The 27,887-nt window shown below is 42.3% G+C and overlaps 1 protein-coding gene across 1 annotated transcript; it reads right to left on the bottom strand.

Annotated features, from left to right (window-relative positions):
• Positions 1-757: 757 nt before the first annotated feature.
• Positions 758-15,580, bottom strand: CMAS (cytidine monophosphate N-acetylneuraminic acid synthetase). Its single transcript, XM_073318087.2, has 8 exons — positions 15,355-15,580; positions 13,180-13,322; positions 12,719-12,871; positions 9,631-9,764; positions 7,585-7,679; positions 6,562-6,733; positions 4,612-4,759; positions 758-4,079 (listed from the first exon to the last, which is right to left on the bottom strand). Exons 1-8 carry the CDS (start codon positions 15,546-15,548, stop codon positions 3,871-3,873), a joined length of 1,248 nt encoding a protein of 415 aa, XP_073174188.2. The 5' UTR covers positions 15,549-15,580; the 3' UTR covers positions 758-3,870.
• Positions 15,581-27,887: the final 12,307 nt, after the last annotated feature.

The raw sequence follows: 27,887 nt of genomic DNA, 5'->3' as shown, positions 1-27,887 counted from the left end.
GGAACCCCATACATAATTTTATACTAAAAGGTTAAAGAAACCTGCCTATTTAACTGCCAGTTGACCAATTAATGTATATTCATGCATATTTTATCTATACATGAATAGATTATATGAGGCTTCTTATCTTTTGTTTGGTGAAACTTGAGAAGTCCACATTGTCAAAGATTCTTTAAACATCTTCACACCCTCCTACCCAAAGAAACTTTGCAATAAAAACCTTGGACAATTTACATGACAAGAAACAACTGCTCAGGGATTTTCCTCATCTAATTTGAAGTTCAATGGCTATACAAAATATCTCAACATTATTAATCTAACATACTTCCATGGCTGCCGTTACTGTGGTACCTAAGTGTCTCACAATCCTTAATGTATTTATCCTCACAACACACCCTTATATAGGAAACTGTAGATGAGGAATGGAAGCACACAGAGGCTTAGTGACTTGCCCAAAGTCACAAGACGCCTGTGGCAGAGCAAGCATTTGAACCCAGGTCACCTAAAGTTCAGATCCTGCACCAACTTACACACATGCTTAACTTGATGCACTAGGAGCAGTCCCATCAACTTTAAGCATGTGCTTAAGTATTTTCTGAGTAAGAGCCTAAATCAGACACCCAAGTAGTCATAAGGCTTTTTAAAATTACCCCTAGAAGTACCTTCTCTGATAACCCTTGCTGCTGTAAACTTCCTATGTATGTTGTATACAAGATGCTCATGTGAAGACATTTTCAACAAAAATAAAATGATGAAGTATTTTGGCAGAAATGTGAACATTTTATTTAACAGCTACCAATTCCTTCTGCCCACTAGACAAAAAGAGATACCAGATTTCTTGTGTATACATAGTACTATTTTGTTTTTATAACTCCAAGTATTCAAAAATTTCATACATTAAGTCTGCTGCCTCTAATGTAGAGGAGAAAGGAAGCAAATTTAGTACAATGACCTTCACTCTGCTTTAAATTACCCATCCATAATAAACATTTATTCAAACATGACTATATAGACCTTCACTAAGCAAGCAAATTAAACATGTGACTAATTTAAGCGAGGCACCATCTTAAGTACCTTCCTGAGTCATGGCCGTAAATGGTACAACTTCGCCAGTTTTACCACTATTGAGCCTACATGAGTTAAAAAGGGACACTGTCAAAGGGACTGCTGCTTAGTCCAAAATATGTCCAGCTTTTCCTATACCTGTTGACAGAGTTCCTGTAACTCATCTTATGCAAAACTCTACGTTTTCCACAAAGAAATACTTCAATTATAATTTTGTAGTGATTATTGCAATAAGGAAACAATTCAAAAGGAACCCTACAACAAATAAATTGGAAAAAAAATAGTCAGTTTTAAGCATTATACCAGTTATAACAAAGTAAATAAAAAATAAAAGAGCAACAAATGATTAGATATACCATATTAACTGAACAGTAAAAGGAGGTGATAGGCAATACATCCATACTGAATTCCCAAAACTGATACCGCTATAATTTAACATGTCGTTTGAAAGTTATCTGAACTGTAAATAATTATTATATGGCCTTCAGTTATATACATGCAGCTCCTATTAAAAATTAGTGGGATTTTTTTTTTTTTAGCATAACCTATGGTTGAATTTGACCCCCTGATAAATAGAAGATTAGAAACAGATTTGCATTTTTAAGCATTGTTCTTGAAGAACTCCTTATATTTACAAATCCATGGAGGTATGAATACATTACCAGGCATTTTTAAAGGGGGGGGGGGAAAGGAGACCAATTTATAAATCATCAATAAATTAACATGATATAAAAAAAGCCACGATTTATACCAAGAGATATAGATACAAACTATAGTTTTTCCAGCAATTACATTCATATACTGAAAATTTTAAGTGGTGACACATCTCCTTTCAGTGATCCCACACAAATATTCACAATAAGAAAGTGCAGCCTTTGGAGAAAAACAGTTTCCGCAACAGAACTGTCTCAAAAGTTCCAGTTACCAGCAAATTTAGCCTCCTGTTCAGAAAGCACTGGAAAACATGATTAATTTTAAGCATGTAAGTAGACCCAGTGACATCAGCTTTACAATATAAGGCACAATCCTGAAATCAATAGGACTACCCACATACTTAAAATTAAGCATGTACCTAAGCGCTTTGCTGGACTAAGGCCATAGTGCCAGATTTGCAAGAGGTGCAAAGCATCAATCCCCAATAACGTTCAATAGGAGTCAAGAGTGACCAATACCTTGCAGGAGGTGTACAATACCAAATTGGATTAGGCCCAAATACTGTAAAATGAGTAGACTCCACAGAAAGCATTATTTCATGGTCTGGTGGATTAGCAAAAAATAAATTTTGTGCTCACCCATCTGACATCATAAGCCATGCATGAGATTTTAGTGGATTCAGCCAAAAGTAACAAAAAGTCTGTATTAATCACGCAATATTTTTATACCATTACAATAAAAACTTTTTTAACTGGCATGGTAGGGAAATGGAGGGTGCTGGTAAATTAAAAATGCCAGTTAACTCAGAGGTAGGGGTTTGGAGTGCTGGGGAATGGCTGTGGGGCAGGGGCGTAAGAGGGGCTGCAGAGCACGGACTCAGAAGAGGAGTTTGGGTCCGGAGGGGGGAGGGGGGGGCTTAGGGCTGGGGCACGGGAGGGACTCGAGGTGCTGGACGCGGGTGCTCACCTCCCTGATGCTCCTGGTGGAGGTGCAGCCATATGGCTCTGCAAGCACGCACGCTGCCTCTGTCTGCAGGCGCTGCCCCCCCCGGCCACAGCTCCCTCTGGCTGTGGTTCCCAGCCAATGGGCTGAGAGCTGCGGAGTCAATGGTCAGGGACGGGGACGGAGGTAGTGTGCCTGCAGAGCCGTCTGGCCACGCCTCCGCCAGCAACAGCAGAGATGGGGAGCTGCTTAGGGGGAGCTGCCAGAAGTGAGCACCCCCTCCCTCCATCCAGCACCATGAGCCCTTCCCGGACCCCAATCCCCCTCCTGGACCCAAACTCTCTCCCAGAGCATGCCCCGCAGCCCCTCCCACACCCCATCCCCCTGCCAGCCCCACACCAACCACACTATCCACCAGACTTTCAGTGCAGATCAGAAATGCCGGTTTATAGAGCTTGCTGGTTGGTGGGGTGCTAGATAAAAAAGCTTTTATTGTATTAACTCATTTTACAGTATTTTAGGCACTACTTATAGTATGAGAAAGCAGCAGTTATGATTTTGTGAATCAGTTCTAATAAGCACAAGTTTGTGCATATGCTGGAAGAGATATGGTTGTAAGACAAAATAAGCTCACTCTAGTAGCAGGTTAAAAACAAAACAAACCCCACAGGACTGCTTTTCTATTGCTTTACACCTTGTGCAGTCACTAAAAGCCCACTCTAATGCTTAAACAACATTGGAACAGGCTCTTTCAGAATAGCAGCATTTTATACCCAGGTGGCAAAGTCATGAAGAAGAGATTTCCAACTCCAAATTTCCTTCTCTTTATGAACTAAAATTTTGTTAGTAAGAAAAAGGATCTAGAGTTAAAATTACATCTCTTTCACCATTTATGCCACTGATGTTTTGCACTTCACTCAGCTTGGACAGTCAATATAGAATAACCGGTTTTTACTTTGTGGTTCTCATGCCGTAACACAACGCTGCAATTTTGTTTCACAAACACACACAAAAACCTTTTCATTATGCTTATATGTCTGAAAGCATTTATATTAATAATTATATTAAAATTAAACCAATATAGGGACCTGAACTTGTTGACAACACCCTTCTAACTCTGTGGAAACGTCAAACAAATGCAAGCCATTGTGCAAAGTAAAGGCAGACTTTATCCTGTTGGGGCAGGGGGTGGAATTGGGTTTTTCCTCATTAGTTCTTCAGATCATTTAGCTTTCTTTCCTGTGAATTCCCTTTTTCCATTAGCAGGAATATGTGTTCTGCAAACTCCCGAATGGCACCACGGCCACCATTACTTTTACAAATATAGCCAGCAGCCTTCTGAGCAGTGGCACAAGCATCTGCAGGAACACCACTCATGCCAGCTTTCTTTAAGCAGTCCACATCGGATTCTTCGTTTCCTATCAAAGGGGGAATTTAGATATGTTGAAGTGAGATAACTAAGCATTTTCTCTTGAATGTGATGAATTGCAACTTGGTTAATAAATTTAAAAAATAATTTTTATTTTTACAGCATTTTTCACCCGAGGATATCAAAAGCACTTCACAAACTGGAATCAATCAACCCTTACAAAACCTAAATGAGAGATGTAAAATTTACAGGTAGTGGCTACAAGACGAGAAAAATATTAATGGCCAGATCTTGCAGATACTTAAGATCATGCATAACTTTATACACAAGAGTAGTGCCTTTAAAGTATATGGAACTATTCAAGCACTCGTTTAGCTTTACACAAGTGTTTGGAGGATTGGGCTCTTAACTGTTAATTGAAAAACCCTTTGCACAGTAGAATCAGAGCTTTCCGCAATTTGGTTATTAATCTTTCCTATTAAACTAAGGGCAAAGTGCTTTGAAGATAAGCCATACTATGTATTATTTAACTGGACCTGTGTATGTTGCATGAAGTTTCATTATAAAAAAAAGAAACTAACCTAAGTAAGCCACTTCTTTCCAGGATAAACTCATTTTATTAATCCAGTCTTCCACAACTCGTAGTTTGTGTGTCACACTCACTATCACCTCACAATCCAATTTCATAGCAGAAATAGTCTTGGAACATCTTTCAGAGATTAGCCATACCTATAAAATCAAGTCAAATTAGAATAAACTCCATATATAGACACAAAGTGACTTTTGAATGATCATACTGGAAATTGCTTTTAGAAAATCTCTGATAAAGGCACTAGCATTCCATAGCTGAAGTATCTCTTTTGGACTCAGAACAGAGCTGATTAGGATGCAAGAACACATTATTGACCTTGCATTTCTAGTCATTAAGGAAGAGTGATTTATCCATACATAGGTTTCCTTCCAATTCTCAAAACACAAATTCTCATTTCTCTCTTTAAACACAACACATGCCACCATTGTTAAATGAAATATTGGTTGTCACAATCGTGGTGTGCTGGCTATCAAATGCCCGAAGGTCTCAACAGCTAATCTAAACCACACAGGGCAATACAAATATCTTTCCACAATATTTGTACACATGTATTTGAAATATTTTCCATGATTTCTCCATCTAGTAATATTCTTGTGATTTGCACTCAGGGCTCTGGAGTTTCAGCAAAATTCTAAAAGAAAGAGCTACATAAACACTGAAAGTAAATGTTGGAAGTACACTTTGTATTTGAAAGCTAGGAACAAAGCATTTTGTAGGGTAAAACAAAAGTTAAAACTACTTACGTGTGTTTTTGTTTAAAAAAAAAAATGTATAGGCAAAATTCTCCTCTCCAGTCTGTGCTGCAAGTGATCAGTGAATACTCTGCACTCATCATTTTAAATTTAGAATCAATGGGAGTTGTGCGCAGAGCAAGATACAATATGTCCGTGGTATACACTGAGGTGCAGAACAAAACTCACAGCCCCAGGGGTTTTGTGACATCTTTGGACCCCCTCACAATTCCCAATACTAGGGTACAGAAATGGACTCAGACATACTTTGGCAGCCCAAGACAAGCAATCTATAGGCAACAGTGATTCACAGAATCACCATAGCAGCAACTACTAGGTCTCTGCCCCGCCCCATCCCACCCCACCCCTACCTTTGTTGTGTCCCCCCAAGAGCTGCAACAGGGGCCTCATAAAACAGCATGCAGATATCTTACTTAGTTCCTGCACTGGGAAGTTCTCCCTGGCTGAATCAATCAGGCAGTACAGTAAATGTAAGTTTGTCTTATAGGACTGATCCTGCACCAACTAAAGATCTTCACTAAGGCAGAATTTAATGATTAAGGAAAGCAACTTAAAACAATGTGGTTTTAGTTTTTTCGCTTGTCTTGAACTCTTAGGACTTCTGAGATGAAGGATGGATGATCTTGTGGTTAAAAGCACTAGATCACAACTCCAATGATCTGTGCTTAATTTCCTCTCTCTATACACTTCTTGTATAACCTTGGGCAAGTCAGTTAATCTTGTGTCTCAACTCCCCATCTATCACAAGGGGATAATAATGCTTCTGTGGGCTTTTGTGATGGGCTTCAGAGGGCTTTTGTGATGACAAATTCATTAAGGTTCATGAGGAACTTCGATACTATGGTGAGTAGGAGCCACACAACTACTGAGATAAAGGACTACTGCTCAGCATGCGCTCCAGATCAGCAGCGCATGCAACATGAGTGGTGCCAACACAATATTATACAAATTCCTTCCCCGCGTCTTGGGAAAACTAGCGCAAATGCCAACACAAGTGTGAGTGAGATCTAGAAACTTGTCATAACCACACAAGAACTAGAGATCCTATGGTTACCACCATCCGAGTATATTGTGGTGCTCAGATGGCTTAATCAAAATTGTTCTCAGAAGTGCCCTGCCCCACCTCCATTTTAATTTTTAAAAGTTCACGGTGTGGAAGTTAAACAAGGAACAAAAAGGATGCTTACCTGAACTCCTCTTTTCTTTAATAAGGAAATCCCAACAGCATCTCTAACATCATAAGAGATTATTTCTTTTTGATCTTCTGACAAATAAATGTGACCATTGGTGAGACACCCATCAATGTTGCAAACCAGTAGCTTCACTTCCTTTAGCGGCTCTTTTCCAAAATATCCATATCTAGACAAAGAAGCTATCATTTCAGGATGGAACTCTTTGGAATTACATTTAAAATAATTAAAATAAAAAGTAACCCATTAATGCAAAGCAAAGGATCTTGGTTTGTGATTCTTGGTTATTTTCACAAGAAGAAAGACTCCCTGATGTCTTAGTTTTCACAATATACCCCCAAAGATAAATGCAGAATAAATGAATCTGTATTTCTCAAAACCTGAAAAAACAAAAACTTACTAACACACACAGCTCTGTGGCGAAAGACAAGTTGCCCATGTTGTCCATTTTAATTTTTTTTTTTAAAATAGCAACCGTTTTATTTTCTTTAGAACAGCGAGTTATGTTCTATAGCACTTATTTTAAGAAAAAAAATTGTGGAAAAAGGGGTCACAGATACAATGACCAAAGTATTACTTAACCTTTACATTACAGTAGTGTCTGCGGTGCCTAATCCCAATGTAGGCCCTGTTTTAGAAACACAGAAGTAGGCATGGTGTCTGCATGCAGATCTTACACAAAGCCCTGGACAGAATCTGAGTGGGACATACTAAAGAAGTGCTATGTTAAGATGGGGTTTTTGAATCACCTACCCCCAGGCTGAAAGCGCAGAACCGAGAACAAGGCCAATTCAGCTGATCTCAACAGCCTTAGGAGTTGGTGCAGGGATAGGGAGAAAAATAGTTACTCAAATGTCTTTGACCTAAGCTGTTTCTTTAAACAAACATCAACACTGAAAAAAACCAGATCGATCAAATTTTGGTCATACTAACCCTTAAAGGCTGATATTCAAGATCAACGGACAAAATGCATCACAATTATAATAAATAATACTGAACTTTCAAAACCTTCCTTTTTACCTCAGCACTCTTTGCTCTGCAATAGGCCAATCGATGTCTATGTCTATATCCACGCTGCGTTCAGCACGCATTTCATAGTAGATCACTTTTCCACCCTAAACAAATTTGATTTCAGTTGTATTATTCCCCGTACTTCATATCAGTAGCTAACACAAGAGCAACTTAAAGACAGAAGTGTGTAGCCTTCAGGACTAAATGAAGAGGACTAAATATTTGTAACTCCATATACAGTAGCGATCAACTTACTTAGCTGGAAAAAACAAACATTTGTTAATACTACTTTCCACTTGCACAGTGCTTTTCATCCTAGACTTTTACAAAATCATTTTTGTAAAGCACTTTATTACTCTTATTTTACAGCCAAGGAAACAGACAAAAAGATTTTCATCACTAAATCATACTGACTTCACTACGTCATATAGTGGGAAAAGAGACCGCGGCACAGTTAGCTCTGACTCAGTACAACTAGTTACTGGCAAGACAGGCTCTCTTATCTCAGGATTTCTGGATCTCTTACAGCATGGTGGGCAAGTCACTTAGTCTTTTGTGCCTCAGTTTCCCCATCTGTAAAATGGAGTTCAGACTACTGACCTCTCAGAGAGTTGTTATGAGAAATACTTAATGTTTGTAAATCATTTTGACTTCCTCTGAAGGAAGGCACCCTCGAGAAGTAGCAAGTTATTAATATTAAGTGAAAAAAAGTCACTGATTTTTCTGTTGCACTATTCAGCACAAGGCTCTAAAAGGCTTTTCACTTTACTGCAGAGTACATTTCCAGTTTAGTACATAGGAACCATGCCCTGAATAATAGTTGCTGTGTACAACTCTGATGGGCAGACTGGACACTGCACCTTAGCATCGAAGAATCAAGATAAAAAAAAGGATTTCATTTTCAGCTTCAGAAAGACCAGCTCTTAGTGGAAAATCTCAGATAATGCCAAAATATTATTGTAGAAAGTGGATGCTGACAATAAGTAGGCTCAACTATCTCTTTAGTAAGAAGCCAAAGAGCTATTATGTTTAATTGCTTCCTCTGCAGCTAACATGATAATAGTGCAACACTGAATGAAGTTGGCTGCAAGACAAAACTTACACAGCATGGCTAACAGTCTCAGCTGGGACAACCTTCTGTGCAAGGGGAGCCAATTACAGCTACTTCATCCAAGAGCCAGGTCTACACTAGCCTTGGAGCTTTACTAATGTGTGTTAGTTGGCTGTAAGCTCCAAGAGTGTGGGACTACAGCACACCCCTTCCCGGATACATCACTTATGTTGCAGGCTACAGAAGAGTGGTGTGTAGGAGTCAGATACACCAGTTCTGCACCATCTGGTAACTAACTCACTTCAAAGGATCCCCCCAGCACGGGAGACTCATCTGCTTTCCGTTCCAAATGAAGTGGAACACAACTCAGGACTGAGTCCTGTAAGTTTTTAGAAATATTTTGCATTTCTAAAACTAAAGGGTTCAAAGCACTCTGCAAAGTTAGTCAATTAAGCCTTGTGAGATAAGCATTATCTTCATTTTACCAATGGGGAAACTGAGGTAGAGAGATTAAGTACTTGCTAAAAGTCACAAGGAAGTTGGTAATATAGCCACAGCCCTCTTTATCTACATGCCACATTGGGGGCTTGAGCCTAAAATTCTTACTTAAGTAAGCAATTCCACTGAAGTCAATGCATAAGGAATACTCAGTTGAATTAAGAGTCATAGAACCGAATCCTGGAGTTCCAATAGGAATTCTAATACTGCACTTTTAGAGGCCTAAGGATACACATTCTTCTTGTGCAAATTCTTTAAGAAAGCTATATCATAAGAACTGTACCTACTAGTGCCAGAGGGTTAAACAGTAGTTAAGGGTTACATATAATAAGTTACAACACACCTGGTTTCAACCCTTTCTGCCTGGCATCTGCTTCTTCCCCCCCTTAACTTACTATAGCCAATTACATGCATCACAACTGCCAGCGTCAAAGGGCTTTGAGTTCCATAATGAAAGAGTAAAAGAAGTATTACTCTAAAAAGCCCTGCAAAATAGAAGCACTAACTTGTAAGCAGCCTCCTTCAATCAAGTGCTTTTTAGCAAAGTAAAATGACCCATTTTCACACAGTTCTCCATCCCAATCCTGACGCCGGGGCCGCTTTGCTGGATTCAGGTTTTGGGGCGTTGTCACTTTGTTAACTGTAAACAAAATCATGACAAAATGAAAAAATAAAAGCTTATGTTTAGAGTCACTTTCTTGTTTAAATAACTTGCTGCTGGGAAATTAAGGGTACAAAATAGTCACTAGCTACTTAGTGATCCCTGTTTCAATAAGGGTAGGTATGTAAGAATCATTGAACTGTTGTCCCTCTCGGTAACTTTGGATCCCAAGGTGTAGGAATGTCCTATATGTCTTGTACAGAAAACTGAAAGATCCCCATTCAAATTTGCAGAGAATACATCTATCTTAGAAGTCTTCAGACCTGCCCCATGGCCCTTCCCCTTCCCTCACCTCACCCTGTTAGAGCGTCCCTGCCTCTGTGAAAGAAAAATTGCTCTTCTCCTATTACCATTTCTAGTACCTTGTATGGAAAAATCCGAGTACTTTTTGCCTTTTTAGGGAAATTAAAAAAAAGGTCATTCATCTATGTATCTTAAAACAGTATTTTTTTCTTATATGTCTTCCACACATCCTCACGCCATGTTATTCCTTCTGTAATAATTCCTTGCACCACGTGGGGGGAGGAAGGGAGGACAGATAGTTTTAGGAGCACTCAGGACACTATCTTGGAGGGATGTTAAGTAATCTTGTCCCTCACTGAAGGCAATGAGAGTTGAGCGTGCTCAACATAGTACAGGACTGGCATCTCGAAACAGAGACGACACATTAGATCTGAAAGCCTGAGAACATGTATTAAGCACACAAAGCTGACTGTATGATGATACTTGTACACAAAATGATAGTATTATGGCTCTTGTACAATAAAAGCTACAGCTAAATTTTCATTTTCAAAGCAATTTGCAAAATGTTACTCAAGAGTTCCTGTTCTGATAAATACTTTTCATTAATCATTTGTTTTATTCTAAGTAGGGCTGTCAATTAATCGCAGTTAACTCATGCGATTAACTCAAAAAAATGAATCGCGATAAAAAAAATTAATTGTGATTAATCACGCTGTTAATAGAATACCAATTGAAATGTATTAAATCTTTTTGGATGTTTTTCTACATTTTCAAATACACCTATTTCAATTACAACATATAATACAAACTGTACAGTGCTCATTTTATATTATTTTCGATTATCATTCTTACAGTGAAAAGATTTGTAAACAAAAGAAATAGTATTTTTCAATTCACCTCATACAAGTACTGTAGTGCAATCTCTATCATGAAAGTGCAACTTACAAATGTAGTTTTTTTGGTTACATACTGCACTCAAGAACAAAACAATGTAAAACTTTACAGTCTACAAGTCCACTCAATCCTACTTCTTGTTCAGCCAATTGCCAGGAGAAGCAAGTGTATTTACATTTATGGGAGATAATGCTGCTCGCTTCTTAATTACAATGCACCTGAAAGTGAGAACAGGCGTTCGCATGGCACTGTTGTAGCTGGCGTCACAAGATATTTACGTGCGAGATGTGCTAAAGATTTATATGCCTCTTCATGCTTTGGCCATCGTTCCAGAGGACATGCTTCCATGCTGATGATGCTCGTTAAAAAATAATGCGTTAATTAAATTTGTGACTGAACTCCTTGTGGGAGAAGAGTATGTCTCCTGCTCTGTTTTACTCACATTCTGCCATATATTTCATGGCACAGCAGACTCGGATGATGACCCAGCACGTTGTTCGTTTTAAGAACACTTCACTGCAAATTTGACAAAATGCAAAAAAATACCAATGTGAAATTTCTAAAGATAGCTACAGCACTTGGCCCAAGATTTAAGAATCTGAAGTGCCTCCCAAAATCTGAGAGGGACGGGATGTGGAGCATGCTTTCAGAACTCTTAAAAGAGCAACACACTGATGCGGCAACTACAGAACCCAAACCACCAAAAAAGAAAATCAACTTATTGCTGGTGGCATCTGACTAAGATGATGAAAATGAATATATGTCAGTACGCACAGCTTTTGATCATTTTCAAGCAGAACCCATCATCACCATGAACACGTCCTCTGGAATAGTGGTTAAAGTATCAAGGGACATATAAATCTTTAGCACATCTGGCACGTAAATATCTTGCCAGCTACAACAGTGCCATGCAAACACCTGTTCTCACTTTGAGGTGACACTGTAAACAAGCAGGCAGCATTATCTTCTGCAACTGTAAAGAAACTTGTTTGTCTGAGCAATTGGCTGACCAAGAAGTAAGACTGATTGGACTTGTAGGCTCTAAAGTTTTACATTGTTTTATTTTTGAATGCAGGTTTCTTTGTACATAATTCTACATTTGTAAGTTCAAGTTTCATGATAAAGAGATTACACTGCCGTATTTGGATTAGGTGAATTAAAAAATACTCTTGTTTTTTACAGTGCAAATATTTGTAATAAAAAATATAAAGTGAGCACTGTTCACTTTGTATTCTGTGTTGTACTTGAAATCAATCTATTTGAAAATGTAGAAAACTGAAAAATATTTAAATAAATAACACAAGTTAGCATGTTAAGATAAAGACTATGGGGTAGCCTAGGGTTCCCTTGTTTTGTCAACTAAAACTACCACTACTTTGTCTTCACTACGATTTTACCTCATGTTAATTATCATGCGTTAGCCAACATGAGATAAGAACCTAATTTTTCTCCTAGTGAAGATGCAAGCCTTTGCTGTCTGATAGACATATAACATATTATCTGTGGGGGGACATAAACCAAGGGAGTTTTGACGGAGTAATTTTATGTTTAAATATGTTAGTGACACTTGTACTTTGAGCTTCAGGTCATCTCTAACAAACGAGGGAACATTAACAAAATATAAATGTGACTAACAGCTACATTAAAACATCACTAAAAAAAAGATAAAGCTATTTGTGTTCCTCTGATTATGAAATGTATGCTTTTGATGTCACTTCCAAGTATAATGAACATAAAGCTTGCTAGACTGTAAGCTTTATGAACCATGGTAATAATCAGGAACTTCAGAATATTACCTCCTTTTATCTCACTCCATCTAAACAGATGCCGTCTTACAACAGAGAATACACACTCAAAGCCGTCCTCTCGGATCATTTTTGCCACTTTAATAAGATCATCAGGATGTAAACAGGGAGATGTTGCCTGAATATTTCCTATAATATCAACCTCTAAAGAATGAAAAATAAAATACATAATGAGAAACTTTGTATGAAATATTCAATACGTATAAATAATAAAATACTTCCACTTGACTATTAACATTATTTACATACGCATACAATTCCAAAGAAATCCATGAGAGATACATAAGTTATATGGTTAAGTGATTCACTTTAGCCATTAAAAAAATTGTTGCTATAGCATTACTAATTAATATTTTTTTCTTAAAGACCCCCTTCCTCACTGATTTCAGTGGGAGTTAAGGGCATTCAGCACCCTGACACATTGGGACCTAAATCAATAGCAACAAATATACCCTTATGATGAAGAAGAAACTCTTTGATGGCATCCAAAGAAGTAGAAGAGTCTTGAGATACTTCAGAGCTTCTGCGATGGACTTGCGCACCAAACTGCTTTGCCACTTTCTCAATTTCATCGTGATCTGTGGAAACCCACACACTGTTGGCAGACAAAGACACACAGCGTGAATGATTAGAGAGAGAACACAAGAGAAGAATTAACACTAATCTCTAAATGCACTATATAACATTAATGGGCTGATTACTAGTCTTACTCATGACAGTAGAAATCTGATCACCAAATGAGACAAATGTTTAAATTGGATGTCTGCATCCCATTTCTAAATTGTCAGTGGAGCAACTACAATCATGGGAGTTAATGTCAATGCTGCTTTTTAGTAGATGCCTCATAAGAAAGCACTTAGCAAGATAAAACTCTTTGCTAGTTAAGCACTGATTGAATTAGATAGCCAAACTAATTACAAGCCTAGCCACTCTCACTGGTTCACATACAGTCACAGAAGTATTAGGCTTGGTTTTGAAGCACAAGGACATCAAAGTGAAGCCATCAAACTGTGACCACCTGTCACAGAATACCAAGAAATAGTTTGCCTCCAATTCTTTGGAGATGAAAAGTGATGGCCAATTTTTATTCTTGCTGTGAAGGCTAGTAACTGGTGTCCAAATGCTCACTAACCTATAAGAATCATCACATCTTAATAGTGCCTGCATCTGGAAAAAGAACTAGTTTAGGTATTTTGTGTTAGTAAAACTACAGCAGTCACCAGCAGGATAAGAAACTAGAAACCAACCAACCAAGTTAAATTAGATTAAAATCCATTTTCCACAAAAGCTGAGTGGTATTGTAATCTAACACTTTATGATGTCTGCGCTTCCATACCTGTAGGAAATGCATTATTTCAGAGTGTTCTAATTTGTTTGGCACATTGTAACAGTCTATTCAGATGAATCAATGTTGAATTTGAAATAGTTGTATAGTTCAGAAGCTATGATGATGTTAATGCAATGATCATTCATATCTGTTTACATGGATTCAGTTATAAATTAGCTTATTCTGGAACTACAGTAAAACAAATGCAATAGGTTCAATCCAACCTGAGTGACTGCTAATCAAATGACAGCCACAGAGATTCTGGCACAATAAGCCCCAGTATAGCAAGATTATCAGGAAGGATAAATATTTGCAAAAGGAGGGTTGGGTTAATTGTGTACTGTTGCAAAATGCAGGCATACGGAGTGTGAAACCACTGCCATCAGAATTAAAATTTAAAGAACCCCAAAATGTAACAAATCCAATAAAACTTGAGAGAAAAAAAAATAACCTTGTTTTGTCTTAGGGATACTAATATCTTTCTCACTGTACTACACACAATAAATGGTGCTCATCTTTTATAAGTTTTTCCATTCAATCATCAGTGTGTATATATATATATAAATAAAATAATGATGACAGCAGCTACAGGTCACAAATTACAACACTCGTGTGAGCCACTACACAGCAGTTAATATTAGTTTCTGGGTATCTCCACATGTTCTGGAATAAAATTATCTCAAACTAAACAGTTTAAAAAAAGCCACAGCCCTTTACATTAAGCAAAGAGCTATTCCTCCTGTACATATTTACATTTCCCCTTCAAGTTATTTAAAGGGACCTGGAAAACGTATTCCATTTCTGTCTAACAGTTCTGTACCTCCTGTAGTTAAAAGATTAAATGGGTGTGTCTGTCCTGTTCATGAATGCAGCCAGCAAGAAGAAAATTAGCAGGCCACTATAATCATGGCGTATCTATAATCTCCACATTAGGCAGCATAAAATGCAGGATAAGAGCCAAGGCTCAGGGTACTTCCTGGTCAATGGGAGCTAACTCAGCTCCCCGGCACTCAGGTGCTGCAGAAGGGACAGGAGGCGGTGGCTTAATTTAAATTTGAAAATCGAAGTCTATTAATTAATGTAGAGTAATTGTAACCGTTAACATTAATATATTAATAACATTCAAAGTATATGAATATACAGTAGATTTAACAAGTAATATTACTATGTGAATCACAACACTCAAGAAGTAGATTATTTAGTTAACCTAAAACCAAGACACGTCGCTAATTAACCCCCCCTGAGGGGATGGGGCTGCAAAGGGGGGGGAGGGAGGAGGGGGCTCCCCGCGCATGCGCACCTCTGGAAGACCCCGGCGTCGATAGCCGCCCGCAGCACCCAGCCGATGAGCGGGACCCCGGCCAGGGGCTTGATGTTCTTCAGCGGGATCCCCTTGCTGCCGCCGCGCGCCAGCACCAACGCAGCCATGTGCGGGGGGCGCTGCGCGGCCTGGGCCGCCGGCCCGGGGCTGGCTGAAGCAGCGGCCGAATCCATCTTCCTCTGGGGAGCCTCGGCCCCGCCTCCCCCCACCCCCGGCTGCCACGCGTCAGCCCCTGCCCCCCGGGGCGGCCCCCACCGCCAGGAGCATGCCGGGAAATGTAGTTCTGGCGCTGTAGACTTCTGGGGGGGGGAGGGGCAATTAAGCCTTGCAGAGGATGAGGGGGCGGGCTTGGTGCTCAGGGTAGGGTAGGGTTGGAGGACAAGGGGTGCCCTGTCCAGTACAGGGTGGAGGAAGAGAATACATCTCAGAAGAGTTCAAGGAAGAACAAACCCACAGGTTGACCAGATGTCCCGATTTTACAGGGACAGTCCCGATTTTTGGGTCTCTTTCTCACATAGGCACCTATTACCCCCCCCCCACCACCTCCTGTCCTGATTTTTGACACTTGCTGTCTGGTCAGCCTACCATTAGTGATGGCTTTTTGGACTGAGTTTCAGAGCCAGCCTGGCTTAGTGTTAATCCTACTATGGATCCTGGGAAATGCGAAGCTGGGCCTGCTCAAAACCAGAGTCCCCCCTCTGCAATTGTGTGGGAGGAAGCATTGAGCCCTGCTGGCAAATGATTACAGGGGATAACAAGTGAGAAAAAGGGGCTGTGTGTGAAGGTAATAGGGCCGCTCCTCAAAGGAGTCAGTGGATGATGCCCATAGGCACTTTGCCCAGAGATGTCATACAATAAGGGAGCAGAAATAAGCCCCACAGACGGAGGGAGGGATAGCCCAGTGGTTTGAGCAGTGGCCTGCTAAACCCAGGATTGTGAGTTCAATCCTTGAAGGGGCCATTTACAGATCTGGGGCAAAAATTGGGGATTGGTCCTGCTTTGAGCAGGGGGTTGGACTAGATGATCTCCTGAGGTCCCTTTCAACCCTGATGCTCTATGAGGCGGAGTTTTCCCATCCCCATCAAGCTTCTTGGTCAGGTGGATGGCCTTCTTGGCCAGCACCAGGAGGAGGCTGATAAGGAGGTCTTGTGAGTTGATGGGGACACTGATGAGGTGTGGGGAAAAATGCAGCCAGAATGTAAGTAGGAGGTTTTAGAACTGGAAAGAGGCAGGCAGGCGGGTGGGGGGGCAGCCTGACTTGTTGTACATTGATCCGCAGCAAGTTGTCACTCTTGTTGTAGAAGAACATTGTTGGGGGAACATTAAACTGTAGCAATCAAATGCCTGTTGGCTTAGTATTAGACGGGGAGCACCACAGAATGGGTATAAGTAAATCCTTTGTCTCTCTCACATGCCATGACAACTTTTCCTGAATTTTAAGGGATAACATCCCACAAACCTGCATCCAAGAAAGAACCGCTTAAAAGCATATATTTTAAAGTTATATTCATGTAATGCATGATACAGTGTGATACAAATATATGATTGCATATCTTGAATAAAAGCACTTTGTATCCCTTAGAAACACTGTTCTGTATTTTTCTTGCAGTTGCCTTTTGTATTCGTTAGTGCATGTTCATTATTTCCTGCATTTGTTATGAATTCCAGTAGAGTGCAGCCTAATCACACAGGAATCATTTTATGATGAATATATCTTTCAGTGAAAGGAAAGACCCTTGAGCCTTCCATTTCATTTAAGTTAGAGCAGAGGTTCCCAGGCTGTGGTCTATGAGAACTATTAGTCCATGGGTCATTTGGTTGTGGTCTGTGGAGAGCTGGCTGGTCATAAGGTTAGCTTTCCTCCTTTTTCCATTTGCTAAAGTGCTTTAAAAGATACTGAGGAAAAAAAAACAATTTTCTAGTTTTATTTTTCCCATGCAAGCAATGGCTTTATTTTCCACAGTCATGTTATGTTGTCAGGAATGGGAGTCTCCATAATATGATCTCTTTTTTAAGCTCCGGGCCAATCTGGAAAAGTTTGAGAACCCCTGAGTTAGGGGTTTGGGACTTAGTTTGGTATGACAAAACTTTCATTGACTTAAACGGGGCAAAATTCCACCCAGAGGCTATACACTGCTAAATCCTTTTCGAGAAGTGCCATTTAAGACAAATTCTGCCTCAGTCTGCGCTGGTGAGTTAGGAAACGGAAGAGGACCTAGGGAACTTATTTCTTACCGAATGCACCTAGCAGAAACAAAGTAAGATACCAGCCTATGATCATGGGACCACCAATGTTCCATTTCATGAGCACAACTAATTTATTTGTACTCCCTATTAGCTGTGTACTTTTTTTTTTATTTTATCATTTTCAGTGAGTTCAGTGCTACTGAGATGGGCTGGGTCAGTCCTGGAGATTTAAGTCCTCTAACTGCAGTGCTGGAGCAGAACGAGCAGTACCACTGCAAGCTTCCCTCAGATTAGCTTGCAGATGTGCCTTAGGCTATGTCTACACTCAAACTGCTACAGTGGCACAGCTGCAGCTGTACCACTGTAGTGCTTCAGTGTACACGGGGCTGGATTAAGGCAGGGGTTTAAGGGGCTGCAGCCCAGGACCCCGGCTCAAGGGGGCCCCCGCAAACATAAATCACAGGCAGGGATCTCCGCGCTGCTAAAAGGGGCGCTCAGGCTGCCTGCCATAGCCCCACGCCATTCCTGGAAGCGGCTAGCTGCTAGCATGTCTCTGCAGCCCCCAGCACCATCCCTGCAGCTCCCATTGGCTGACATCCACTACGCTGATGTAAATTTGCAGTAACACCATCAATTTCAATTAACTTACTCTTGGATATACATGGGTGAAAATGGGTGCATTTCTCAACTAAATGTGAAACACTTCCAGTGAATCAGACCATAAAGATGCTGCTTTTTTAATGGACAGCTGTCCCCAAGGGACTTGACTGAGACCACCAATTCATCCATGGTTATGACTTTTGGTCTCACACACTCCCAACCTGGGCTGGATTTGAGCCAGGGACCTAGAGAAATATTCCATAGATGATCCTCAAATGTAGAACAAGTTCTGTCTGGAACTGTACTTCTACTTAGATTGTAAACTCTTTGGTTTAGGGATTAACACCTCAGGAACCATCTTTGTTAGCTGTTATACAGTGCCAAACTCAAGCTGTCACAGAGCCTAGCAAGCAGTCCCTGCTCACTGGGCCTGCTGTGAAGGGAATCCATACTTCTGAGGCTCTGGATCCATGGATGTTTCAAGCTCCTGGAGCCTCAGCAGGCTACAGAACTGGTTCCTCCTATGGCCTCTCTGGCACATTTCCTGGGAACTGACAGTCTCTTACCCCTTCTCAGAAATGGGTCTCAGCACATCTGGTCTTGACCCCAGGATAAGTGCAGATCCCTGAGATGCCCCAATTACTTAAACACATTCCTTTCCCAGAACTCCACTCAAAAGATGTGAAGCTTCTAGGTTAGTTTCTCTCTCTCAAGGGCACACAGCAGTTGTGAAGCACATACACACGTGCATTTTTCAGGCTCACAGCTTTATGTTCTTTTAGACTTAATCATATAAAGTACAAGAGAATGTAGTACATATTGTGATGAGATGGGTGAAACCTTGTTAAATCTAATTGATAAGTGTAAACTCACCCTTCAGTGAACACAAATGTAAGGGAAGCCCCCAGCTAAGACAAAAGGAATATGAGAATCATGCTGGAGCCATTGCTGAATATTGTTTTGGGTACAGATGTATGTGGGGAAGAGAGGGGGAGAAAGACAGAACAGACAAAAAGCAGAAGAGACATAGAGAGCCAGAATGAGCAAATAAAAACAGGGTACTGACCCTGGAAGAAACCTGGGAGAGTTTTTTGTGCCATGGGTACTGGCTGAAAAGAATGTTCTTGGTGGTTTGAGAAAAAGAAGTTGTTTCCTGCTATTTGATTCCTTCTGCAATCAGAGTCACAGGACTTTGTACATTCTTTGTAAATAAACAAAATGTGTCAAAGAAATTCCTATGACCCATTTCTACTCCCAGCTGCAACAGCTCCAGGGCTCCAAATTTATAGTATTCAAAGCGCACACATACACTTTCTCAGTGTATTACTGACTATGTCTAACCAATATGCAATGGCGCTAGTTACTTAGCGACAGTGTGTTGAAATGCAGTGTCAGTAATTCAATTAGTTGGAGATAGTTTGTGTTTATGTTCTTTTGGCCATCTGATGGATACAGTAGGAACCAGAGAGCACTGAAATGTGTGTGTTTAAAAGAAATGTCTTTAAAGCAGCTGACCTTTAGCCTTCAATACCATTATTGAGGCTATTATACTATTTCACAGATAGGTGTTATATAATGATCATAACAACTACCTTACATTTAAATAGCAGTTTTCACCCGGAAGGACCCCAATCCACTTTACAAACTAAAGCCTCAATCCTGCAAATACTAACTCACATGCTTAACTTTATACACTGTGAGTAATCCCATGACTTCAGTGGGTCTGCTCAGACTGAATTTAAGCAGGCGCATACATATTTTCATGACTGGGGCCTAACGATGAGAGTTAGGTTGTGTTTCTCAGGATTATATGCATGCACAAGGCCCCAGTGGCAGGAAGTTGAGCAGTATAGGGAATGGAAGGGACAAGAGAATCAGAAAGTTAATATATCCTCCTACCCACCAGGCCAGCTGAAACCCAAAAGTATGAGATGTTGGCAGAAAGGGATCCTAACAGAATAGTAGGGAGGAGAAATGGTGGTGTTGGTGGTGGGGAAATTGTTGATTCAGTGCATCCCCATAGCCATCTTTGCTAGCAAGCCTGGCCAAAAAAAAAAAGGCTGCCCATCACACTTAACCCCCGCTAAAAAAAGAGTTTGATAACAAGCAACACCCCATGTCCTCTTTCAAGGTGAATAAGAACATAAGAGCAGCCATGTTGGGTCAGACCAAAGATCCATCTAGCTCAGTATCTTGTCTTCCGACAGTGGCCAATGCCAGGTACCCCAGAGGGAATAAACAGAACAGACAATCATCAAGTGATCCCCTGTCGCTCATTCCCAGCTTCTGGCAAACAGAGGCTAGGGACACCATCCCTGCCCATCCTGGATAATAGCCATTGATGGACCTATCCTCCATGAACTTATCTAGTGGGGGGTAGAGGAACCGCTCCCCGCCCCAGCTCACCTCTGCTCCACCACCGCTGCCTCCCCCAAGCGTGCTGCTGCTCGGCTTCTCCTCCCTCCCAGACTTGCCACGTGAAACAGCTGTTTTGCCCACGGCAAGCCTGGGAGGGAAGGGGGTGAAGCGGAGCAGCGGCAGTGCACTTAGGGGAGCAGGCAGAGGCAGAGTGGAGGCGAGCTGGGGCAGCGGGGGCACATTTCTAGGGGCGGCATGGCCGGCGCCGGAATGCTGCCCCTAGAAATGTGCCGCCCGAATCACCTTCTTGTTTTGCTGGTGCCTAGAGCCAGCCCTGTCTTCAACAGCCCCCTTCTATAACACTGAGCTCTACACCATGCACCCTCCCTAGCGCCGCGAGTCGGGGCCCCCTTGGCCTAGGGGGCTGTTCCAGCCGAGCCCCAGCCTGGCTGGGACTTTCTGGGGAGGCGACTGCCTACCCAACCGTCCCTCCCCGTTACCTGTCCCTTGACCGCCCCCCCAGAACCTCCGCCCCCTCCAGCCACTCTCTGCTCCTTTTCCAACCCCTCCGCCCAGCCCCGGCCCAGCCCCCTTACCATGCTGCTCAGGGCAAGGTGTATGGATGCCGCGCAGCCCGCTGGAGCTCGCAGCCTCACCCCCTGACCATGCTGCTCAAAGTGGCAGGCGCTGCAGAGCTGCCCAGGAGCGGTCCAGAGCGCTGGTGCTGGCGGTGCGGCATGCTGAGGCTCTGCGAGAGGCGGGGAAGGCGGGGGAGCCTCCCCGGCCGGGAGCTCAGGGAGCCCTAACAGCCGGTTCTGAAACTGCTTCTAAATTTAACAACCGATTCACGCGAACCAGCTCCAACTCACCACTGGTTACAATACATCGGGGATGAAGCTCAGTGAGTTTTTCTGTCACAGTTTCCATAAAACCTAAGGGCCAGATTCTATATCATAGGTGGACAAACTTTGTGTCTCAAGGGCCACATCTGGGTATGGAAATTGTATGGCAGGCCATGAATGCTCATGAAATTGGGGTTGGGGTACAGGAGCGGGTGAGGGCTCTGGCTGATGGTGCAGGCTCAGGGTGGGGCCAGAAATGAGGAGTTCAGGTTGCAGGAGGGGGATCATGGCTGGGGCAGGGATTGGGGCATGGTGGGGAAGGGGGAGGGCTTCTGTTGGGGATGCAGGCTCTGGGATGGGGCTCAGGATGAGGGGTTTGAGGTGCAGGAGGGTGCTCTAGGTTAGGATCAAGGGGTTCAGAACGGCCGGAGCAGGGGATTGGGGAATGGGAGGGGCTCGGGGCGCAGGCTCTGGGCATCGCTTACCTCAAGCAGCTCCTAGAAGCAGCGGCATATCTCCTCTCCAGCTCCTATGCAGAGGCACAGCCAGGCGGCTCTGCATGCTGCCCCCGTCTACAGGTGCCACCCCTGCAGCTCCCACTGACTGCAGTTCCTGGCCAATGGGAGCTGCAGGGTGCAGTGCTGGGGCAGGGGCAGCGTGCAGAGCTCCCTGACTGCCCTAAGCATAGGAGCAGGATGGGGGACATGCTGCTGCTTCCAGGAGCTGCGCGGAGCTGCGGCACGAACGTGTGGAGAGGCCCCCAACCCTGCTCCGCAGCTGGAACATAGGAGCGATGCAAGCCCCAGACCCCACTCCTCAGCAGGAGGTCGTGGGCTGGATGTGGGATACAGGAAGATCTGGATGATCTTGTAAACTGGAGTAATAGTAATAGGATGAAATTTAATAGTGAAAAGTGCAAGGTCATGCATTTAGGGATTAATAACAAGAATTTTTGTTATGAGCTGGGAACGCATCAGTTTGAAGTAACAGAGGAGGAGAAGGACCTCGGAGTATTGGTTGACCACAGGATGACTATGAGCCGCCAATGTGATATGGCCGTGAAAAAAGCTAATGCGGTCTTGGGATGCATCAGACGAGGTACTTCCAGTAGAGATAAGGAGGTGTTAGTACTGTTATACAAGGCACTGGTGAGACCTCACCTGGAATACTGTGTGCAGTTCTGGTCTCCCATGTTTAGAAGGATGAATTCAAACTGGCACAGGTACAGAGAAGGGCTACTAGGATAATCCGAGGAATGGAAAATCTGTTTTATGAAATATATCAGAGGGATAAATACTAGGGAGGGAGAGGAATTATTTAAGCTCGTTACCAATGTGGACACAAGAACAAATGGATATAAACTGGCCATCAGGAAGTTTAGACTTGAAATTAGATGAAGGTTTCTAAGTGAAGTTCTGGAACAGCCTTCCAAAGGGAGCAGTGGAGGCAAAAGACATATCTGTCTTCAAGACTAAGCTTGATAAGTTTATGGAGGGGATGGTATGATGGGAGAGCCTAATTTTGGCAATTAATTGATCTTTGACTATTAGCGGTAGATATGCCTAATGGCCTGTGATGGGATGTTAGATGGGGTAGGATCTGAGTTACTACAGAGAATTCTTTCCTGGGTGTCTGGCTGGTGAGTCTTGCCCACATGCTCAGGGTTTAGCTCAGGGGCAGGCAAACTTTTTGGCCTGATGGCCACATCAGGTTTCGGAAATTGCTTCTCGCTCCCTGACGGCCCCCCCCCAGGACCCTTGCCCCATCCACCCCCCCACTCCCTATCCCCACCACCCCATGCAACCCCCCTTCCTTCCTGACTGCCCCTCCCCCCCAATCCCTGCCCCCATTCCCTGTCCTCTGACCGCCCCGACCGCATCCACACCCCTGCCCCCTGACCACCACCCTGAACTCCCCTGCCCTTTATCCAACCCGCCTTGCTCCCTGCCCCCTTACCGCACAGAACAGAGCACCGGTGGCTAGCAGCGCTACAGCCGTGCTGCCCAGAGCATTGTGCCGGTGTAGTGTAGTAAATTACTCCCCATACCTGCTACAAGTAGCACATTCCTACGTGAAGCAATTTAATACACTACACCAGCAGCACGGCACGCTGAGGCTGCGGGGGAGGGGGAACAGTGGGGGAGGAGCTGGGGGTGAGCCTCCCGGGCCAGGAGCTCAGGGGCTGGGCAGGGGGGCCCGCGGGCCAGATGTGGCCTGCGGGCCATAGTTTGCCCACCTCTGAGCTAGATCATAGCTAGCTCAGGCTGGTCTACATGTGCCGCCGTCACAGCCCTGACCGCAGTGTAGACAAACCCTTTGTCTCAACTATGATGTGGAAATCTGTCTGCTAGGAACTAAACTGAAATCACCAACTCATTTTTACTGTATGTAGGTTGCCAAGCAGCCATCTGCAGTCACCACCTATGGGGAGCAGTAACTGCAGATCCCATTAATTTTTTATGCTTCCATAGCTGTATTTTCCTCTTTTCTGGTTAGGCTGCATGGGATTTCTCATCCTTTAAGGAAGGTAATTTCAGGGCATAGTCTGGCTAGCAGCGTCCCTGTAAGTGCAATGATTTCAGTTGTGCGCACCCATTGTTCTACTCCTTTTCCACGTAACCCCCTTTGTTTAGGCCTCAAGAGGGATGGGAAAAGAATACAATAAAGTGCTGTTGCTTGGACTGGTTCCTATTTCCCATCTAATCCCCGGCTGATGATGACCCACAGAGCAAGCCCTAGATAAAAAGCACATGCACAGACAGAGTGTAGTTTTGCTGGGTCATATAAATAGCCCTCTTCATCGCTTCGCTATGAGCACGTGAATCCCTGCAGACTACGCAAGAGATCAGAAGGGAATTATATTCTCCTGATACTACGTTTGTAAAGCACACTGTTGGGAAAATCTACTTCCTCCTCTTCTCCCTACCCCCCATACTCCACCCCCACATTGCTTAGGCAATAGCCAATAACATCAGAACGTTCCCTGTTCTCTTCTGCTCCAGTGTGTAACTTTCTCAGCCCCAAAGATGTTTTCTATCATTTTGCTGAGGGGTCATTTGCGTTGAGGCAGCTGCTGCGTGTCAGTAAAACGGATACAGAACTCACATCTGCACACACAATCTTCCCATTTCATTACAAGGGAAATTTAGCAAAAGTGGTTCTCACACTAGAACTGATGGAGTTAGAGAGAGCTTTGGGATTAGTCAGAGGGGAAAGGAACTGCTTTTCAGTATGATTCACACTGTTGTTTGCAGTGTTGTAGTAGCTGTATTGGTCCGAGGATATGAGAGAGACAAGGTGGGTGAGGTAATATCTTTTATTGGCCCAACTTCTGTTGGTGCAAGAGACAAGCTTTGAAGCTTACACAGAGCTCTTCTTCAGGTCTGGGAAAGGTAATCAGAATGTCACAGCTAAATAAAAGGTGGAACAGATTGTTAAGCATCACAGTTAACCCATGTTGCTAGGTACCATTCAGAATGAAGTGGGCCATTTACACCTCTGCAGTCATACAACAAAATAGGGTTAGTGGATTAAAGATTGTTGTAAAGAAACATAAAACTGTATCTGTACTGAGTCCATGATTTTTATTGTCTAGCAAGATTATGAATTTAAGCTCCTATGTTCACCTTTTGAAGATGTTGTGCAGGGTTCCTTTGAGGAAGAGGACTGAAAGGTCAGATATGGAGTGATCATTGTGTGACAAATGTTTGTCCACAGGAAAGCACTGGCTGAAGAGTTCTCTGAGCCATTAGCAATTATCTTTAGAACTTGTGGAGGATGGAAGAGATCCCACCGGACTGGAAAAGGGCAAATACAGAACCTACAAATAGAAAGGGAAATAAGAACAACCCAAGGAATTACAGACCAGTTAGCTTAACTTCAGTACTGGGAAAGATAATGGAGCAAATAATCTAACAATCAATTGTAAGCCCCTAGATAATGAGGTGATAAATAATAGTCAACATGGATTTGTCAGGAACAAATCATGTCAAACCAACCTAACATCCTTCTTTGACAGGGTAACAAATCTTGTGGATGGGAGGAAGCAGTATATATGATATATCTTGACTTTAGTAAGGCTTTTAATACCATCACTTCTATTCAATATCTTCATAAATTATTTTGATAATGGCTTAAAGAGTACCCTTATAAAGTTTGTGGACGATACCAAGCTGGGAGGGGTTGCAAGCACTTGGATGGACAGGATTAGAATTCAAGATGGTCTTGATAAACTGGAGAAATGGTCTGAAATAAATAGGGTGAAATTCAATAAGGCCAAATGCAAAGTACTACACTTTGGAAGAAATAATCAGTTGCACAAATACAAAATGGGAAATGACTTCCTAGAAAGGAGAATTGCAGAAAAGGATCTGAGTGTTTAGTGGATCACAAACTAAACATGAGCCAACAATGCAATACTGATGCAAAATAATGAACATTGTTCTAGGATGTATTAGTAGGAGTGTTGTAAGCAAGACACGAGAAGTAATTTTCCATTCTACTCAACACTGATAAGGCCTCAGCTGGAGTACTGTGACCAGTTCTGGGCAGCACACTTTGGAAAAGAAGTGGCTAAATTCGAGAAATTCCAGAGGAGAACAACAAAAATGATTAAAAGGTCTAGAAAACCTGTGACCTATGAGGAAAGATTGAAAAAAAAATGGGTTTGTTTAGTCTGGTAAAGAAGACTGGGGTGGGGAGCATGATAACTGTCTTCAAGTATGTGAAAGGTTGTTGTAAAGAGGAGGGTGATAAATTATTCTCCTTAACTACTAAGGACAGAACAAGAAGGAAAAACTGTAAGGGTAGGTAAGCACTGGAACAAATTACCTAGGGAGGTTGTGGAATCTCCATCATTGGAAGGCTTTTAAGAATAGGTTAGACAAACACCTGTCAGGGATGGTCTAGATAATACTTCATTCTGCCTTAGTGCAGGGGACTGAAGTTGATGACCTATCAAGGTCCCTTCCAGTCCTCCGATTCTGTGATTCTATGTAGGGAACACTGTGTCCATCACTGAAATGCAGCTGCCTCTTGTAAAAGATAGCAAACATTTCCCAATTCCTAGCAACACTACACAGAACAGGAAGCAAAAAAGAATATAATACCCAATTGAAAATGAAGTGGAGAATGTAGGGAAACAAAGAACAGAATTAACCACATTGGATTTTGGCCAAGATACAGTGGGTAATCATAGAATACCAGGGTTGGAAGGGACCTTAGGAGGTCATCTAGTCCAACCACCTGCTTAAAGCAGGCCAATCCCCAGTTTTTGCCCCAGATCTGTAAATGGCCCCCTCAAGGATTGAACTCACAACCCTGGGTCTAGCAGGCCACTGCTCAAACCACTGAGCTATCCCTCCCCCCTCAATAGTTGCACTCCACCATGCAATCTTTAATGACTACAAGTGGCCAAGAGTCAGACCTTAAAAGATGCCACTAGCACAATGCTAAATTATCCTAATCACAGACTGTCAAATTATGGTTCAAAAAATAAAAAATATATTCCACTCCTTTAATATGTAATTCAACAATAGACAAAAATCATAGCCTGAAATGCGGCTTCACAGAAACACTGAAAAAAAATACAGTATATATTGTTGGAGTGAGCACATCCATGGGGTAGTCCCAAGCAAAGTGAGGTACAATCTCTCTCTCTCTCTCTTCCTCCCTTTTCCCCCCTCCCCATTTTGTTCTTTTCTGGATCTTATTATGCAACCATCACAATGTTTGAGCACCTCAGTCCCACTTTGACAAGGTCTGACTGTTAGTTTGTTGTACTATGTCATGGTAATCAATGTCAATTGTAGCTAGAGATAGGTGGGAACTAAACCTCCAGTTCTGAGCACCCACTGAAACTATGGCTTGTTTCAAATCCAGATCTGGATATGAATTTTACAGACTGAATCCATCTTTAATTCCAGCTCCAGTATGACACAGGCAATAGAACTAGTAGAAAATAAATGGCTGAACACCCACACTAAGCATGTACTAATCTGCTCCTGGCTCTTCTGAGACTGTTAGGAGGAGGTATCTACTAATTCACTGTAATAGACTAATGCAGCCTTACATGCAATTGTTTTGTGAACTGGCTCACATACAGCAAATAGGGCCAAATTTGTTTGTTCAATGATCTCCAGACTGCTGCTTACTCAGCATGACAGTGTTTCATATGTAATGAAGAGTTGATTCCATTTTTCTGTTCACTCCCTTAGTGATGAGATAGTGTTGTCAATCCAACCCAGAATGACACTATTGAAACAAGACGTAAAACAGAAGATCAGCACTGATGAGAGTATACTTATTTTTCCATTACATTCCTTATAACCTTTGCTTTATTATGGTGAAAATGATGTCAGTCTCCCTAAAGTTGTATTATTAATCTTAGATGACTGCCAAGAGTCTGCCTTGGAGCACTGTACAATTCACGCTGTTATGTCACCCTCCCCATCTCCCAATATTGCACTATAGGAACAATTATTTTCTCCTAGCTCAATGCGTATGTTTGTTTTCTAGTCACTGATA

This window comes from Lepidochelys kempii, chromosome 1 (genome assembly GCF_965140285.1).
Source record: "Lepidochelys kempii isolate rLepKem1 chromosome 1, rLepKem1.hap1, whole genome shotgun sequence".
NCBI classification, from domain to species: domain Eukaryota; kingdom Metazoa; phylum Chordata; order Testudines; family Cheloniidae; genus Lepidochelys; species Lepidochelys kempii.
The sequence above is the reverse complement of the archived record's forward strand: the minus strand, read 5'-3'. Positions and strand labels throughout refer to the sequence as shown.

What these genes read in the sequence shown, in the direction of transcription:
- CMAS (XM_073318087.2), bottom strand. Translation starts at nt 15,548, where the DNA reads ATGGATTCGGCCGCTGCTTCAGCCAGCCCCGGGCCGGCGGCCCAGGCC. An exon ending in ATGGAGTGAGATAAAAGGAG is followed by an intron (nt 9,765 to 12,718) that starts GTAATATTCTGA and finishes TTTTGTTTACAG; the next exon opens with TTAACAAAGTGACAACGCCC. An exon ending in GAAAGAAGTGGCTTACTTAG is followed by an intron (nt 4,080 to 4,611) that starts GTTAGTTTCTTT and finishes CCCCTTTGATAG; the next exon opens with GAAACGAAGAATCCGATGTG.